Consider the following 17094-nt stretch of genomic DNA (forward strand, 5'->3'; position numbering starts at 1 on the left):
AAATTATAAATTTTAAAATAAATTTAAGAAGTATTGACATATCTTCATTTTAAAAAAATTACTGAATTTATTGGGGTGACATTGGTTAATAAAATTAAGTAGGTTTCAAGTGTCCATGTCTATAATACATCATGTCTGTTTTGTATTGTGTATTTAATTTTTAACCTTACCATGCCATTTTTGCTTAAATTTTTATTCCACACCTGGCTTAATGGAAATAGTCCCTGAACAGCAAACCCCTTCACTTGTGCCAGAATACATTTACAAACACAAGAATTGTGTGTGTGGATTGATTTCAGTGAGTCCGAATCAGAATGCCAGGTCGTGCAAGAACCCGTGCTCCCTGCGGACCTCGTGTTCCAACTGCACCAGCAACGGCATGGAGTGCATGTGGTGCAGCAGCACCAAGCGCTGCGTGGACTCCAACGCCTACATCATCTCCTTCCCGTATGGGCAGTGCCTGGAGTGGCAGACTGCGACCTGCTCTCGTAAGTGCCCATGTGCAGGGACTGTTCATTCGACAGCGACTTCCCTCACTATTCTACGATGGAACTAAACATTTGAGGAAGTTTTAAAAAATGAGAAAAAATGGTGTTACAGCTCGTTTTAAAACCTATTAGTGCTGTAAGCTCCTGGTTTATATTAGAGCATCATTTTGAATTCCAGTAGGTATCTCCCCCTACCTGTTAACCTTTGCCGCATTTGTCCTTCCCTGACTCTGAGTGCATGTTGCAAACAGCATAGCATTCCCAAGGTCACAGATGGCTTTGCTGTGCTTTTTAGTGTCCTTCGACCTAGGCCAGTTCCCATGAGTTCTCTGACTTACATGCCTATGGTATTTTTTAAAGAATCTGTCCCAGTTGTATTCTAAGTTTCACAATTTGAATTTGTCCACTTGTTTCTTCATGATTAGATTCAAATTAGCCTTTTTTAATTACTAGATTCAAGTGAAGCCTTTTGGGCAAGAATATTGTATCCGTGGCGGCACAGCTGCTACAAAGGCGGGCTTACAGTTTGGGTTGGCATCACGAGGGGAGTGGTGTCAGCAGGGTGGTTCTGGGCTGGCAGGAGAAGATCCGGGGCCCTGGTTGGTGTCGTGTTTCTTAAGGACTGTAGGATGAGGATGCTTCTGGTTACTGGTACAACATGGTTATGAGAGTAGCTTTTCTTGCGAAGACAAATTACATCAGGAAGTCACTGCCAAGGGGATTGCATAATACGACTGATGGCACTGGTGGCCTTGTAGGAAGTTGAGACAGTGTGGGAGAATTTAGAAGCTACTTGTCTGGGCTAGCTTCCTGCTAGCAGCGGCTCCCTCCTGGAGGCGGCCACGTGCCGGTTTCCCGGAAGTGCGGGCCATCACAAGGCCTGTTCTGAAGCACCCGCTGGACTTGCTTAGAGCCCCTTGGCTGCCTGGCCTTCCTTCCATAGGAGCAGCCCCTGGCACCTTGGCTGTGATAAGTGTCACTGTCCCCGCAGCACCATGCATTGTCTACCCATTTATTCTTCCTTCCATTCTTGCGAGCTCTCTTGGTTTTCCTCCAAGAGGAAGAGCCACTTCCTGGAAGAGCAGCTTCATAATTCTGAGGCCCCTGTTGGTGGTGAATCTCCTGTTTTGAGGCCTGCCCTGGCGCCCAGTGGACCTCAGACCACATGGTCACCCAGTGATCAGCCCTTGTTGCTCAGATGAGTAACCTCATTCAGAGGTGGTTGTCTGCTTAAGACAGTGAGGGTGGAGACTCACTGGTTTTTCAGACCTTCCATCCTTCTGGGGAGGATGGATTTTACCCAGAGATCCAGCCAAGCCCGTATTTGTTTCTTATTGGGCACCGCTGTGGCATGGAGACTGACCCTGGAGGCTAGCTCTCCCAGGCTGTGGCTCTTGTGTACATTTGTTGCTTCCGGCTCTTGGCATCAAGTGAGAGGTGCTTCTGGAATGGGCATGGCTGGATGTGTTGTAGGTTGAGCTTTCTGTTTCTATTCTTTCTTTGAACTTTGGTAAGGAATGGTGATGTACACGATCAGGTGTGTGGAAATGGGGTAGCTGCAGGCATAACATGGTCTCACTAGCACAGAAAGTACCTTATAACTAGGAGCTCGCTGGTGAGGAGGGCTGAGTTCCAGTGCTGGAGGCTGGTGGGGAGTTGAGACAGTGCCCAGCCCCTCTTGCCTCCATAGCCGTGTTTGTCCATAAACATTAATGTTCAGTTAAAAAAGCCAAACACAAAAGGTTACATACTGTATGACTCCATTTATATAAAGTTCAGAAGTAGTGAAAGCTGCATTATATTGTTTAGGAATGATTATTTAAGTCAGTGGTCGGCAAACTCATTCGTCAACAGAGCCACAGTTTGCCGACCACTGATTTAGGTGGTAAAACTATAGAGTAAGGCAAAAAGTTATTCTTCTGAATGTCAGTGGGTACTGCTGGGAAGAGATTGGGGGTGCTGAGTAGGAAAAGGGAACAAAGGAGGCAGTGTTGCACTTCTAGGCTGGGTGCAGGTACAAAACATTTATTTACAACTAAAGGCCCGGTGCACAAATTCATGCATGGGTGGGGTCTGGCCGGCCCACCATGATGGGGGCTGATCGGGGCCTGGCCGGAGGGGGGGAGGGGCCGCAGGTGGTTGGACGGCCGGCCCCACCCACAATTGGGCCTGTTGGTTGGCCGCAGTGGGCATCATAGCGACCAGTCATTCTGGTTGTTCTGGCATTCTGGTCGCTGGCTTTATATATATATATGTAATTTATTACTGTACTACATTATGTTGTATTATGATTTATGTACTTGTATGTGTTTTATGTATGTTATATTTTATAATTAAAAAGGCTAAAAGGTAGGGAAAAAGGTACCCAAGCTCTCATGTTCTTAAGAAGTTTCAAAAAATTATTTAGAATTAGATCTAAATTGTCTTCTCACGAATCTTTCTTGTATTTCATTCCCTGTTATCTGTGCATCTTTTGGAGAACAGTTCAGTAATTCTTTTTAAATATACTTGTGGCTGGAAGCTTTTTGAGTTTTGCATGTCTAAAGTGTATTTTCCATGTTCACTTGAATGATGAAAAGACTGGAACTTGGAGTTCTAAATAATTCTTTCCTGAGAACTTCTAGCATTCGACGTGGATGAGATTCTCAAACCAACTTAATTTTCATTTCCTGTGGAACATTTTTTTCTTTACTTTGAGAGCTTTTAAATTGTTTTCTTTATGGCTGGCATTCAAAATTTTGCATTTTGTTTAAATCCAGTTTTCCAGGAGTTGATATGGATTTTAAAATTGATTGTCATTGTTTTTCCATCTGAAGAGTAGTTTCTTCACCTGTTAAAAATGTTCTTTAATGTCTAAAATGATTTTTTCTTCTATTTAATATATCCAGCAAGAGTAAATAGTTGTTGGAATTTTTAGATATCTCAATATTTTTTAATTACTTTTACTTGCAATTTTTTTTTTGCTTAGGTTTTGCTCCATAGCATTTAAAATCATATGTCCTGTGCATTCTTGTGGGGAAGTGGGACATTGGACTTATCTCATTTGAGGTTTTCTAGTAACTGCAACTTGAAGGAAACATCTCTTTGCAAATGAGAAGCAAATATAGATTTTGCAATATTCTTCAGTATTTTCCATCTATAATATTGTGATAGGAATGCTAAAAATTCACAAATTGAAGAAAATAAATATATTTTAAGACAAATCTTGCCCAATTGTTTTTTAAGAAAACTTTGCTAATAACTGGAATTATAAATAATTAATATACTTTAAGTAGTTGGATATTCTATTTGTGAAAATGAAATGCCATGGGATTATTGAAAGCAATAATAGAAGATTTAGTTCTTAATATATAAAAGTTCAAATAAAAATTAATTAAATTGATATGGTGAAAATGGAATAATAAGAAACATGAGAATATAGTATACATCTCACAAATCTATATTTCTTTCAATATTTTACAGGTTTATGTACATGCTCAAGTTAGACTTGTTATTCTTGGCAGTTAGGGAAGGTAATCTTTTGTTTAAATCAACTCTTTCATGAATCATACCTTTGGTGTCATAACTAAAACATCATCAAACACAAGGTCATCTAGATTTTCTTACATGTAGTTTTGCTTATGTCACCCAGCTGTTCTTACATGCTGTCTACTTTATCCACGAGAGCTCATAGCCTACTAATCGTAGTTGTTTCAAATTCCTGTTCTGGTAATTCCAACATTCCTGTCATGTCTGGTCTGATGGTCTGATGCTTATTCAAACTCTCTCTCTCTCTCTCTCTCTCTCTCTCTCTCTCTCTTGCCTTTTGATATACCTTGTAATTTTTCTTGATAGCCAGATATTATATTGTGAGTAAAAGAAACGGCTATAAATTGGCCTTCAGTAATGTTGTGGTGAGGAATGGGCGAGGAGAAGTATTTTATGGTTCTATGATTAGGTGTCCATCTTTTCATGAGCCTGTGGCCCATACTGTGAATTTCACTAGTGCTTCTTAGCTTCCCCCCTCTCTTAGGTGGGAGAGGATGGCTGGAGGGAGCTTGAGGTTGTGTATTTCTCTTTCCCTGTAGAGTTGGGTATCTTCCTTTAATCAAGTCAGGTAGGTTCTCATAGAACCCCAGGTGTTTGGGCTCTGTTACATACTTCCTCCAGGCTTTGTTAAGAAGTACAGACTGCTCTGGCATATTTTAAAGTGGTTCCCTTTCCTCTCCTCCTGCTGGGAGCACAAGGGGCTTTTTCTTTGATATTTACTTTGAGGACCTGCTAGAGCTTCTGGAGATAAAGCTCATAACAGTGTGGGGTTCCTCTGATGACTGGGTGCCCTGGAGCGGTTAACTCGCAGAGTTGTCCAGAGTCAGCTTCCAGCAGTTCATCAATCACAGGTCAGGTTTTCTGACTCTGGCCCTGAGTCCTGCAGAGGTTACTTTGGTAAATTGTGATGTTCTCCATCCACCTGTCTGCCTCTCCAATTTAGGGGATAGTGGTTTGCCCTATGACTTCACGTCTCTGATGGATATAAGAAGAATTGTTGATTTTTCAGTTTGTGCTACTTTTTACTTTTTGTTAGGATGGAATGGTGACTTCTAACCTCATTACCTGCTGGACTGGAAACCAGAAATTGTCAGTAATCATTTGATGACATAAATTCTTGCAGATTAATTTTTCAAATTCTTATATATTTCAAAAAACATATTAAATATTTACAACTTAGTCTTTCAAAAAGTCATAAATAAATAAAATAAAAATGATTGCTCTGATTACTTGTAGATCATACATAGTCTCTGTACTATCCATAATTTAGGAAGCTTTTCTATTATTGTTTTCTATAAGAAAAAGAAAAACCAATAGAGTCTGTCAGTTTTTGAGTCAGCATTAAAGGCTAAAGAATGAATTTCCTACAGGGTTAACATTAGTCACTTGTGTTTAATGACTCAAAAAATATTCTTTCTTTTATAATTTATTATTAAATAAATATAGGAGATGGTACTCATTTTCCACCTTCTTACTTCCAATCTCTGAAATGCTTAGCATGCAAGAAATTCATAACAACAAATCATATTGTAATTGATGAATTTTAAAATCTAATATTCTGTTATTCCTTCATGGTCCTCTATATTGAATTCTTGATGTTCAGTTTTGCCATTGTTTACAGAAATCTTACTGGGTACAAAGTGTACCCAGTAATATTAAAATACTGAGTGGCAATTAAGTTATTATTACCATAACAGTGAAACTGAATCTGCCAGAAATCTACTAGGAGAAATTTTTCTTGGTGCCTTGTCCCTGTGTCACCATCTTCTGTGGGTATACAATTCCCAAGACAAAGTGTGCCTGTTCTAGCAAAATACGAGTACTCAAAGAGCACCTCAGCCCAATATAGGATACTCTGATTATGAATTAAAAATTTAAAACATTACATAGGAACTATTATAAATGCGATGTCAGACTATGATAGGTTCATTCTTAGAAAAAACATCCCAGTATTGATGGGCTTTGTTGAGGGTCATAGGTTACACATCAATTAAACAAAAGAGGCTGAGATTCAGTGATGAGTCTCCGAGTGATATTCTGCCCTGAAAGTCAGAGACAGCCTGTCTGCTGGTTGCCTGATGGAGGCAGAGTACCCAAGTTCCATGTTCCCATCCAGATGGCTCTATGGGTGGAGATTGAATTTTACGCATCACAGGAGAGCCAAATACTAGCATCTTGGACCCCTGGAAAGAGCATCGTCCATACGAGACAGTCCTAATGTGGCTTAGCCATCACAGGGACGGGCAGGCATCACAGCACTGGCCATTCCCAGGCAGGTTGCACATTTTCCTCGAAGGACTTCACTAGGCACAGTAGCGAACGTGGCTGTACATCACAGACAAAAGAAGGGTGGGCTGTAGGCCCCTCATAAGCTCCCTGAAGGTCCTAATCCTGGCAAAGCTCAGGAGACGTGAAGTTCTGACTTCATTTTTCTCCATGTCATAGTCACCACCCATTTCTAACCCTCAAGTCCGTCCATCCATCTCTCATTGTTCATGATGAATGTTTTCTTTGCTTTAAGTAGTTGCTTTCTTAAGGCATTATTACCAAAATGTGTATACTATAGATGACCTTTTACAGTCTTTTTTCTCAGATCATATTTATTTCTTCATTAGCTTACAGTTCTACTTGAGTATAAAGTCATGTAACGTGTTTGTTAATGTTCCTGTCACACAGCTCAGAATTGTTCTGGATTGAGAACCTGTGGGCATTGCCTGGAACAGCCTGGGTGTGGCTGGTGCAATGACCCTAGTAACACAGGCAGAGGACACTGCATTGAAGGCTCTTCCCGAGGACCCATGAAGCTCGTGGGAACGCACAGCAGTGAGATGGTTCTTGACTCCAGTCTTTGTCCCAAAGAAAAGAACTACGAGTGGTCCTTTATCCAGTGTCCAGGTAAGAAATGTGTGATGATAACAATTGCAGTTTTTCAGACATTCAGTTTTTCAATCAAAGTGTTTTTTCAGACAATTTCAAGAATATTTTTTTCTTTCTTGTAATAAAGATTTAGAAAAAAAGGATAACAAGATGAGGCTAAAATTCAGAGATAAAAAATATTCTTTCCTATATCCACCTGTGTTGTATTGATGGTGTTCTGTTTGGAATTATTAAATAGGCTAATAAGATGCATTGCAAATAATTATTAGATTAGGTTTCATCTCAGTTTTTAAGAGGAAATAATATTGGCTTATGCCTTTTTTTTTTTTATCCTAGTATTATATCTTAGAATTCAAAGGTAACTCCTAGGATCTAGTCAAACTTCATGGTAAGAATAGGAATTTTCTCTGTAATACCTATGATGGAGTCACCTGGCCTCATTTTGAAAGTTGCCTTTGGTATTCACTACCACTCAAGTTTGAAGGTCAATAATTACTAGATTTTAGGATTTGTTTGTGTGTGTTTGTTAGTCCATATTTTTGTTGAGTGCCTACTATGTGCTAAGGAATATCTTAGATGCTAGAGATACAACAAATAACAAATAAGTTTAATATCATTCATGGAGTCTGTATTCATGGAGCTTGTATTCTCATTTAAATTACACATACACATATGACGTTAGATGGTGATACGTGCTATTAAATAAAGAAGGCCAGGAAGGGGGAATATGGCTAGCCATTTAAACTGTGTGGTGAGAGAAGATCTTCCTGAGAGGGGACTTGTGATAAATACCTCAAGTAGAGGAGGGAGTGAATACTAGGGACATTCGGGAAAGAGTGATCTAGAAGAGGGATCAACCTGACACAAGGACCGGATAAGATCGTTACTAATGACTGTGGTGGTTTTAACATATGTCCACACACTCTTAGACACTCCTGAAATAACACAGCAATCCACAGCTAATAAGCCAAGAAATTAGATTAAATGAAGTAATATTTCATGCAAGAGAAGGCAGAACAAGAGAAAAAATGCAAGACAGAACAGATGGGACAAATAGTTAACTAATAGCAACACAATAGTTTTAAGCTCAGTCATTTCAATAGTTATGCTAACTGTAAATGACCTAATCCCCTCAATAAAAGGGCTGATGTTTTCATATCAGCTAAAAAAGCAAGACCCAACTATAGGCTGCCTATAAGAAACCCATTTAAAATGTAAAAGAATGGAAAGAGATACACTATGAGAACATAAATCAAGAGAGAGGTGAATTGGCTATACGAATATCAAACAAATAGTTTCCAGAGCAAAAAAAAAGTGTCACTTTATAAAGATAAATGGGTAAATTAATCAAAAAGACATAACATTTCTAAACATTTTCACCAATTAACAGACTTTAAAATGGGTGAAGATTTAGTGGTGGATGATCAAGAATCCTCTTTTAATCTCCAGAGACATTATAGGTTATCACTTCCTACTTGGATTTGTGTGGCTGGTACTATACCTTTTGTTTGTTTTTTTCTTACCCCCCTTTTTTTGGGGGGGGGGCGAGGGGGTGTCTATTAATTTTCTATTCCAGCATAAAAAGTTACTACAAACTTAGAGGCTTAAACAATACTCGTTTATAGCTCACAGTTCTGTATTCCGAAGTTGGGCCCTGGCCTGGCTGGCTTCTCTGCTCCGGGTCTCAAGGGCTGAAACCAAGGTGTTGGTCAGGCCGAGCTTTTGTTTGGAAGATCTAGAGAAGAATCTGCTTCCAAGCGCATTCATAGTGTTGGTGGAATTCAGTTCCTTGTAGTTGTAGGACTGAGGTGCCTGTTTTCCAATTGTCTGTCAGCCAGTGACCACTCAGCTTCTAAGGAATGCGTACATTCTCTCACACACGCCCCCCCTTCATCTCCAACTCGCAGTGTAGAGTCTCAGAAACTCAGATGGATCTCTGACACTTTCAATCTCTTTCTTCAGGTGGAGTCCAGTTCTTTGTAAGGGTTCAGCTGATTGGGTCCATCCAGGATGATCTCCCTTTTAAAAACTCAGCTGGCCATGTAACATGCCTACTCATCAGAGTGACCATCCCATCACATGCACAGGCCCCTGCCACACTCAAGAGGAAACCATTATGTTTGATTAAATAACTGAGTACTGTAACCTAGCTTCATTGACACATAAGACTATTGCATCATACGATTTACCCATTTAAAGTCTACAACTCAGTGGTTTTTATTATATACTACACAGAATTATGCAACTATTACTGCAATCAATTTAAAAAGAGGGAAGGCAGGGGAGGGTGGGTGGGAAGTGATCAACCAGTGAACTTGTATGCATATATGCATAACCCTTGGATACAGACAATGGAGTGGTGAGGGCCTGGGAGGGGAGGGGGGAAGGGAGCGGGCTGGAAGAGATTAAATGGGGGAGAAAGGAGAACCTATGTAATACTTTCAACAATAAAGATTTAAAACAATAACAACATTTTTGCCATTCCCCAGTAGAAACCTGATACTAACAGTCACTGCATGTTAAACCCCCTCTTATTCTTGTGAGCCCTAGGCAACCACTAATCTTTGTATCTCTATAGATTTGCCTATTCTGGATAGTTTATATAAATTGAATTATACAATTGCTGTCTTTTGGGACTGGCTTCTTTCCCTATGAATAATATTTTCAAGTTTTATTCATGTTGTAGCATGTCTCAGTACTTCATATTTTACCAAATAATATTCCATTATAAGAGTCTACCACATTTTGTTTATCCGTTCGTCCCTTCATGGACATTAGGGTGTTTCCAGTCTTTGGCTTTTTGAGTAATGCTTCTGTGTGTAGACATATTTTCATTACTTTGGGAATGGAATATCTGAGTCAAATGCAAGCCATGTTTAACCTTTTGAGGAACTGTCAGACTATTTCAAAGTAGCTGCATTGTTTTATATTCCTAACAGCAGTGAACAGGGGTTCCAGTTACTCCGTATCTTTGCCAAACACTGGTTACTCACATATTTTGATTATAGTCATCCTGGCGGGTGTGAAGTGTTATCTCATTGTGGTTTTGATTTGCAATTTCTTGTTGGCTAGTGATGCTGAACATTTTAAAATGTATTTTTGGCCATTTGTATGTCTTTGGAGAAATGTCTATCAGATTCTTTGCCCATTGTTAAATTGGGTCTTTTGTCCTTTTATTGTGGAACTATAAGAGTTCTTTATATATTCTGAATACAAGTCCTGTATCAAAAATTGTTTTGCAAATATTTCCTCCCATTCTGTAGGTTATCTTCCCTTTTTTGTTTTTTGTTTTTCCTTTGTATTGAATTTATTGGGATGACACTGGTTAACAATCCTACAGGTTTCAGGTGCGCAGTTCTAGAACAGATCATCTGTACACTGTATTGTGTGTCCACCACCCAAATCGAGTCTCGGTGCGTCACTATTTATTCCCCCAATACCCTTCTCCATCTCTTCTCACTCCTCTCCCGCTGGCATTCACCACACTGCTGTCCATGTCGCTGAGTTTTTTTCTCTCGCTCAATACCTGCTCACTCCCCACCCAACACAGTTATCGGCGTGTTCTCTATCTAGGAGGCTGTCTCTGTTTTGCTTGGTTGTTCATTTTGTTCATAAGATTCCACATTTGAGTGAAATCATGTGGTACTTGTCTTTTCTCACTGGCTTATTTCACTTAGCATAATGCTCTCCAGGTCTGTCCATGCTGTTACGAAGGCTAAGATTTCCTTATTTTTAATGGCAGAATGGTATTCTGTTTTATAAATTTACCACAGCTTTTTTATTCACTCATCTACTGATGGGCACTTGTGCAGCTTCCAATTCTTGGCTGTTGTAAATAACGTTGCATTAATTCTTTTGAATGGGTGTTTTGGGTTTCTTCAGATAAATTCCCAGAAGTGGAGTTGCTGGGTCATAAGGCAGTTCCATTTTTAACTTTTGAAGGTAACTCCATTCTGCTCTCCATAGTGGCTGTACCAATCTGCATTCCCACCAATAGTTCCCTTTTCTCCATATCCTGTCTTTTCACTTAAAATTTTTTTAAAAATTCATTTCAGAAAGGAATGGAAAGGGAGAGAGAAATAGAAACATGAATGATGAGAGAGACTCATTGATCGGCTGCCTCCTGCACACCCCCCACTGGGGATTGAGCCCGCAACCCAGGCATCGAACTGGAATCGAACCCGGGCCCCTTCAGTCCACAGGCCACCTCTATCCACTGAGCCATACCGTCTAGGGCGGTTTTCACTTTTTTGATAGTGTACTTTGAATCACAAAAGTTTTTGATTTTGATGATATCCTATCTTTTTTTATTGTTTCTTGTGCTGTTGGTGATACTCCTTTGAAACCATCCTATATGATAAAAGCGTAATATGCAAATAGACTGAACACGGACCGACCAGTTGGCGGGGGGCAGGGCCGGCGAGCAGGTGGCATCAGGCCAGCCAAGTGGGCAGAGGGAGGGAAGGGAAAGGCAATGGGGGTGGTGGTGACCAGTGGTGGCCGAGGGGTGATGGGGGGGCCAGCACCGTCCCCTGATCGGCCTGTCTGGTTGTCTCCCATAGAGAGAGGCCCGGTGACAGCTGCAGGGTGATGGGGGCAGTGCTGTCCCCTGATTGGCCGTCCGGTCGCCTCCCCAAGAGGGAGGGAGCCTAAGCCGTCAGTAGGACATCCTCTGAGAACTCCCGGACTGTGAGAGGGCTCAGGCCAGGCTGAGGGCCCCCCCCCCCCCCCCCGTTTCAGTGCACAAATTTTCATCCACCAGGCCTCTAGTGCATAATATAATATTCCAAAGATTTATGCCTATGTTTTCTTTTAAGAGTTTAATAGCTTTAGCTCTTGCATTTAGGTCTCTGACCAGTTTTGAGTTACTTAAAAAAAAAAAAGACTCTACCATGTTTTTATTTTATTTTACTGGGGGGGGGTGGGGAAGGGAAAGAAGGAGAGAGAGAGAGAGAGAGAGAGAGAGAAGAGAGAAGAGAGAAGAGAGGAGAGAGAAACATTGGTTGGTTGCCTCTCCCACTCACCCAAACGGGTTTGAACCTGCAACCTGGGTGTGTGCCCTGACCGGGAATTGAACCATCACCATCTTTTGGTGTATGGGATGGCGCTCCAACTAATTGAGCCATGCTAGCTAGGGTCAAGTTACTTCTTACATGTGTTGTGAGAAAGGAACTTAATTCTTTTGTCAGAGTATCTAGGTCTCTCAGCACCATTTGTTGAAAAGACTATTCTTTCCCCATTGAATTTATTTTTTATATTTTAGTTTTCATCTTTAGAAATTGTATTTTAGTAATTTTATATTTTCCATTTCTCTCTTTCTCTGTATTCTTGAGTATATGGATAACTCTCTTAATAATTGTTTTAAAAATCCTCTGCTCATTCCATCCCTGTGCTATTTCTTTGTCTGTTTCTGTTGATGTGTGTGTGTGTGTGTGTGTGTGTGTGTGTGTGTGTGTGTGTGTGTTTATTTACTGAATATGAGTCAAAATTTCCAGCTCCGTTATTTTGTTTGGTATCCTGGACATTGTGATTTTTGCAGTTTATTATTAAATTTTGTTTTATTTCTTTTAGTGTATTGAACTTTTTTCTGGCATGCAGTTATATTACATGGGATCTGTATGATCACTTCCAAAATTGTTTTTAAGGTTTGTTAGGACTTGTGCATAGCAGCCCTAAGTCCAGTGTGAATTTGTTTCCATGAAGACAGTGCCTCTTTGTGGTCTCTGCACAATGCTCTTTGCATTATGATTTCTCCCTACTCTGACTAGTGGGCATGCAAACTCTTCCTCGTCTAATGGAAGTTGTTTTCTGGTAGTTCTTTCTCCAGCTTCATGGAGTTTCACATTATGTTCAGTTATTCAGTCAGATTCAATCCCCTCTGCAGATTGCTGTGTACATCTCTCGCCTGTGGTATTTTGCTCCACAAATTCTAGCCACCACGGCCTCTCTGAACTTTGGTCTGTGTTTCCGCAACTAAATGAGATCTCTGGCCTTTGCTTCGGTTTCCCTCCCCGAGCTGCACACTCTAATCTGCTTCCAGGTGGCAAGCAGGACACGCATATTTTGTTTCCCTTTTCTCAGGCATGCCGTTCCTGAGCTGCCTGTGATGTTCGAAAGTAGTTGCTTCATACGTTTTCTTTAGTTTTCTTGTTGTTTACCATTAGAGGTCAATTACTTGAGGGATTAATCCTTCATGGGCCGAAGGTAGAACTCTTCTTATCAGTGTGTTGTTGCTATTTTTACAATTAACCTCTTGTAAACAGTCAATAGGTCTAGATTATTTTTGTTTTATTTTTAAAAAATCTAGTTTGACAGTCTCTGTCCTTTATCAGAGTGTTAGTCAATTAAGATTTAATATAATATTGGTATTATTGAGTTTAATTCATACCATTAAGGTATTGATTTAAAACTTTTTTCTTTATTTTTCTCTCTGTTGTTTGTTCTTTTGCCTTTTTTTGATGAATTGAGTGTTTTTTAAGTCCATTTTTTATCACTTTCATTGGATTTTTAGCTATACCTCTTTTGTGTTTTTTTTAGTGACTGCTGTAGTGATTGTAATAGTCACCTTTATCTTATCACAGTCTACCTTGAATCAGTATTATACTACTTCATGTATAAGGTAAGAATATTACAATAGTGTAATTCCATTTGCTTTTTTCCTGTCCTTTGTGTAGTTATTGCCATATATTTTACTTCTACATATTAACCATGCAATACATTATTATTTTTGCGTTAAACAGTTTTCTTATAAAGAAACTAGAAGCCTGGTGCACGAAATTCGTGCATGGAGGGCAGGGGGGGGGGCGGTCCCTCAGCCCAGCCTGCACCTTCTCTAACCCGGGACCCCTTGGGGGATGTCCCAGGGATCAGGCCTAAACCGACAGTCAGACATCCCTCTCCACAATCCGGGACCACTGGCTCCTAATCACTCGCCTGCCTGCCTGGTCGCCCCAAACTGCACCCCCACCACCCCCACTGGCCTGGTTGCCCCTAACTGGCCCCCGCCCCCCTTGCCAGCCTGATTGCCCCTCACTGCTCCCCTCCACCTCCCCGCTTCTGGCCAGGTTGCCCCCAACTGCCCCGCCCCCCCTGCTGGCCTGGTCTCCCCACTGCCCCCCTCTGCTGGCCTAGTTGCCCCTAACTGGCCCCCACCCCACCCCCATCCCCCGCCGACGGCCTGGTTGCCCCACGCAGCCTGCTGTTCAGTCATTTGGTTGTCCCTCACTAATCCCCCTGGCAGCCTGGTCGTAGGCAGCCACCTTGTGAGGGCGTGAGGGTTAATTTGCATATTACCTCTTTATTATATAGGATGATAAAAATCTTTTTACTAACTTATATATTGATCATTTCCTGTTTTTTTCATTTTTTTAATAGAGATCAAAATTTCCTTTTGCTATAATATTTCTTTAGCTTGATGAACTTTAACTTAAATACTGTGTTTTTCAATTGTGGCATCAAATTATAATAGCTTTCATAGATATGAAAAATGTTTTTATTGTGTATATATATCTTCATATTTGAAGGATATTTTTTACTGGAAATAGCATCTCAAGTTGACAGGTATATCTTTTTCAGTGCTTTGATGATGTAATTTCCTTTTCTTCCAGCTTCCTCCATTTCTCTTAAGAATTTATCAGCTTTTTGTTTATCTTTTAACATCAATATGTCTTTTTCCTCCTGTTGACGTTTTTAAGGAGTTTTTTGGATGCCAGTAATTTTAATATAATGTACCTAAGTGTCAGTTTTATTTTTTATTGAGATTGTGAATTGTATGGCTTATTTGCTCTGTGGCTTCATGTTTTTCATCATTTTTGTAACTTTTCTGCCATTCACTTGTCAGATACTGCATTTGTCCCATTGTGTCACTTGGTTCTCTATTTCTAGGAGATCACTAATGTTAGGGTTTTTCACTATGCCCCTAGTCTTTTTTACTGATTCCCTATATTTTATTTCCTGGAAGCTCCTTTGATCTATATTTCAACTCACTAAATCTTTCTTTAAATGTTTCCAGTTTCCTCTTAAATTTGTTTTAGTTCCTTATTACTATTAACATAGCACCCAAACGCACTGTGTTAACCCTTTGCACTCGCTTGCTTTTTTCTCGATTCCTTTATTCTAATGCTAACCGTGTCGAGTCACACTCGACATCCGAGTGCAAAAGGTTAAAGCAGTTTTATTCATGATTCTATACCATCTATTTTTGCTGATCTGCTAGGTAGTTCTTCTTTCTCCTGGTTTTTCTTGCGTGGCTACAGTTATCTGGCAGTTTGACTGGTTTTGGATGGTCCCAGATGCTTCACGCACATGTCCGGTGGTGAGGCTGACTGGTTGAACTAGGGTTCTCAGCTGCATATTCCTGTTCTGCGATGTGCGTGACCTTTCATCCTCCAACAGTATAGGCGCGACCTCCTGCATGGGATTCTTAGGCTAGAATTCCAGGCAGAGAGCAGAATATGTCTACTTCTTGAGATCTAAGCCAGAATTTCTACCCCATCACTTACTTCTGTTCTGAGAAAATCTTGATGTCAGACCATGTTCAAAGGGTGGGGAAAATCACACTTTTTTGATGAGAGGTAGGATAACATAACATTATGAATGTTGTACATGAAGAGATGGTAAAATTTTGTGCAAATTATTTTCAGCTCATTTAATTCTATTTTGTGCAAATTATTTTCAGCTCATATAATTAGTTCTATTTTGCTTGTTTGTTCATTGACATAACTCATCTCTCTCTATATATATAAAAGGCTAAGCGACTGTCCGACTGTCCAACCGTTAGCTATGACGCGCAATGACCATCAGGGGGCACACACTCAACGCAGGAGCTGCCGAGCTGCGGTGACTTGGCAGCAGTAGTTCTCGGGTGACGCACCCGGGACCAGACAGGAGGGGTCCGATTCCGGGGTGCATCACATGGGAACCGCCCTCTTTCAATCTGGGACCCCTTGGTGGATGTTGGAGAGCCGGTTTCGGCCCAGTCCCCGCAGGCCAGGCCGAGGGACCCCACCTTCCGGAGAGACCCCGCTCACTCCGCACATGCCCTTCAAGCCATGGTGCTGTCCCAGGTGTGGCCGCCCGGGGAGGGACCATGGGAGGTTGGCTCCAGGGCTTGTCTGGCCCATCTCGCCCAGTTCCAGCCCGCTGGCCACCTTCTAATTAATTTTCTTTCAGTGTGCACGAATCCGTGCACCGGAGCACTAGTATGTCATAAAATCCACCATTTTGAAGTATAGAATTCAGCAGTTTTTAATATAACCAGTAGGTGTGCAACTATCATCATCATATAGTTCCAGAACATTTTAATATCCGCCAAACAAAACCCATCCCCTTTAACAGCCACTACTTTCCCCCTAAGAACCAGTGATTAGCTTTTTTTCTTTGTGTATTTGTCTGTTTTGGACATTTCATCTAAATGAAGTCTTGTATTTTCTTTGGTGTCTGGCTTCTTTCATTTAACATCTATTTTTAAGATTTATCAATATTATAGCATATATCAGTCCTTTACTTATGTTTATGGTTGAATAATATTCAGTTACATTACACATGTCTGTATGTTCATCAGTTGATAGATCCTTGGCTTATTTCCATTTTTCTTGCTGTTGTGAATGATGCCACTATGAGCATTTTTAATAAGTTTTATGTGGACATGTTTTATTTATTTTTTGGTATCTACCTAGGAGTGGAAATTTAGGTCATATGATAATCTACATTTAACACTTTGGGAATTGCCAGGAGGTTGTCCAGGCTATTGCACCATTTTACTTCACCAGCAGAAGTGTATGAGTGTTCTAGTTATTCTCTCCTCACCAACACTGGTTAATGTCCATCATTTTGATTATTACCCTCCTAGCAGGTGTGAAGTGGTAACTTATTGTGCTTTTGAATTTCCATTCTCTTATGATTAACAATGCTTTTTTCATGTACTTATTAGTTACTCATAGATCTTCTTTGGGAAATGTCTATTAGAACCCTATGTTGAAGCAAACATTTTTTTAAATTGAAGAATATTGTTATTTATATATTCTAGATATGATCTTAAATATTTTCTCCTGAATGAGTTGTCTCTTCAATTTCTTGATGGTGTCCTTTGAGGCACAAAGTTTTTACTTATTTACTAGAGGCCCTGTGTACAACATTTGTGCACTGGGTGGGCGGGGGAGAGGGAAGATGGGTCCCTCAGCCCAGCCTGAATCCTCTCATA

At 40.5% G+C, this 17094-nt stretch overlaps 1 protein-coding gene across 4 annotated transcripts in view; it reads left to right on the top strand.

Moving 5' to 3' along the window:
* ATRNL1 (attractin like 1) overlaps positions 1 to 17094 on the top strand; it is a 454562-nt gene that overhangs the window by 98617 nt on the left and 338851 nt on the right. For 3 of the 4 annotated variants that reach the window (XM_079793604.1, XM_079793602.1, XM_079793603.1), the window contains exons 17-18: positions 300 to 488; positions 6693 to 6911. In XM_079793604.1, coding sequence (XP_079649730.1) covers positions 300 to 488; positions 6693 to 6911 — 408 coding nt within the window. Of the gene's footprint in view, positions 1 to 299; positions 489 to 6692; positions 6912 to 13430; positions 13513 to 17094 lie in introns of all 4 variants that reach the window. The other variant, XR_013814745.1, reaches the window with a different exon arrangement.

Source organism: Cnephaeus nilssonii (assembly GCF_951640355.1).
Source record: "Cnephaeus nilssonii genome assembly, chromosome: 16".
NCBI classification, from domain to species: Eukaryota; Metazoa; Chordata; class Mammalia; order Chiroptera; family Vespertilionidae; genus Cnephaeus; species Cnephaeus nilssonii.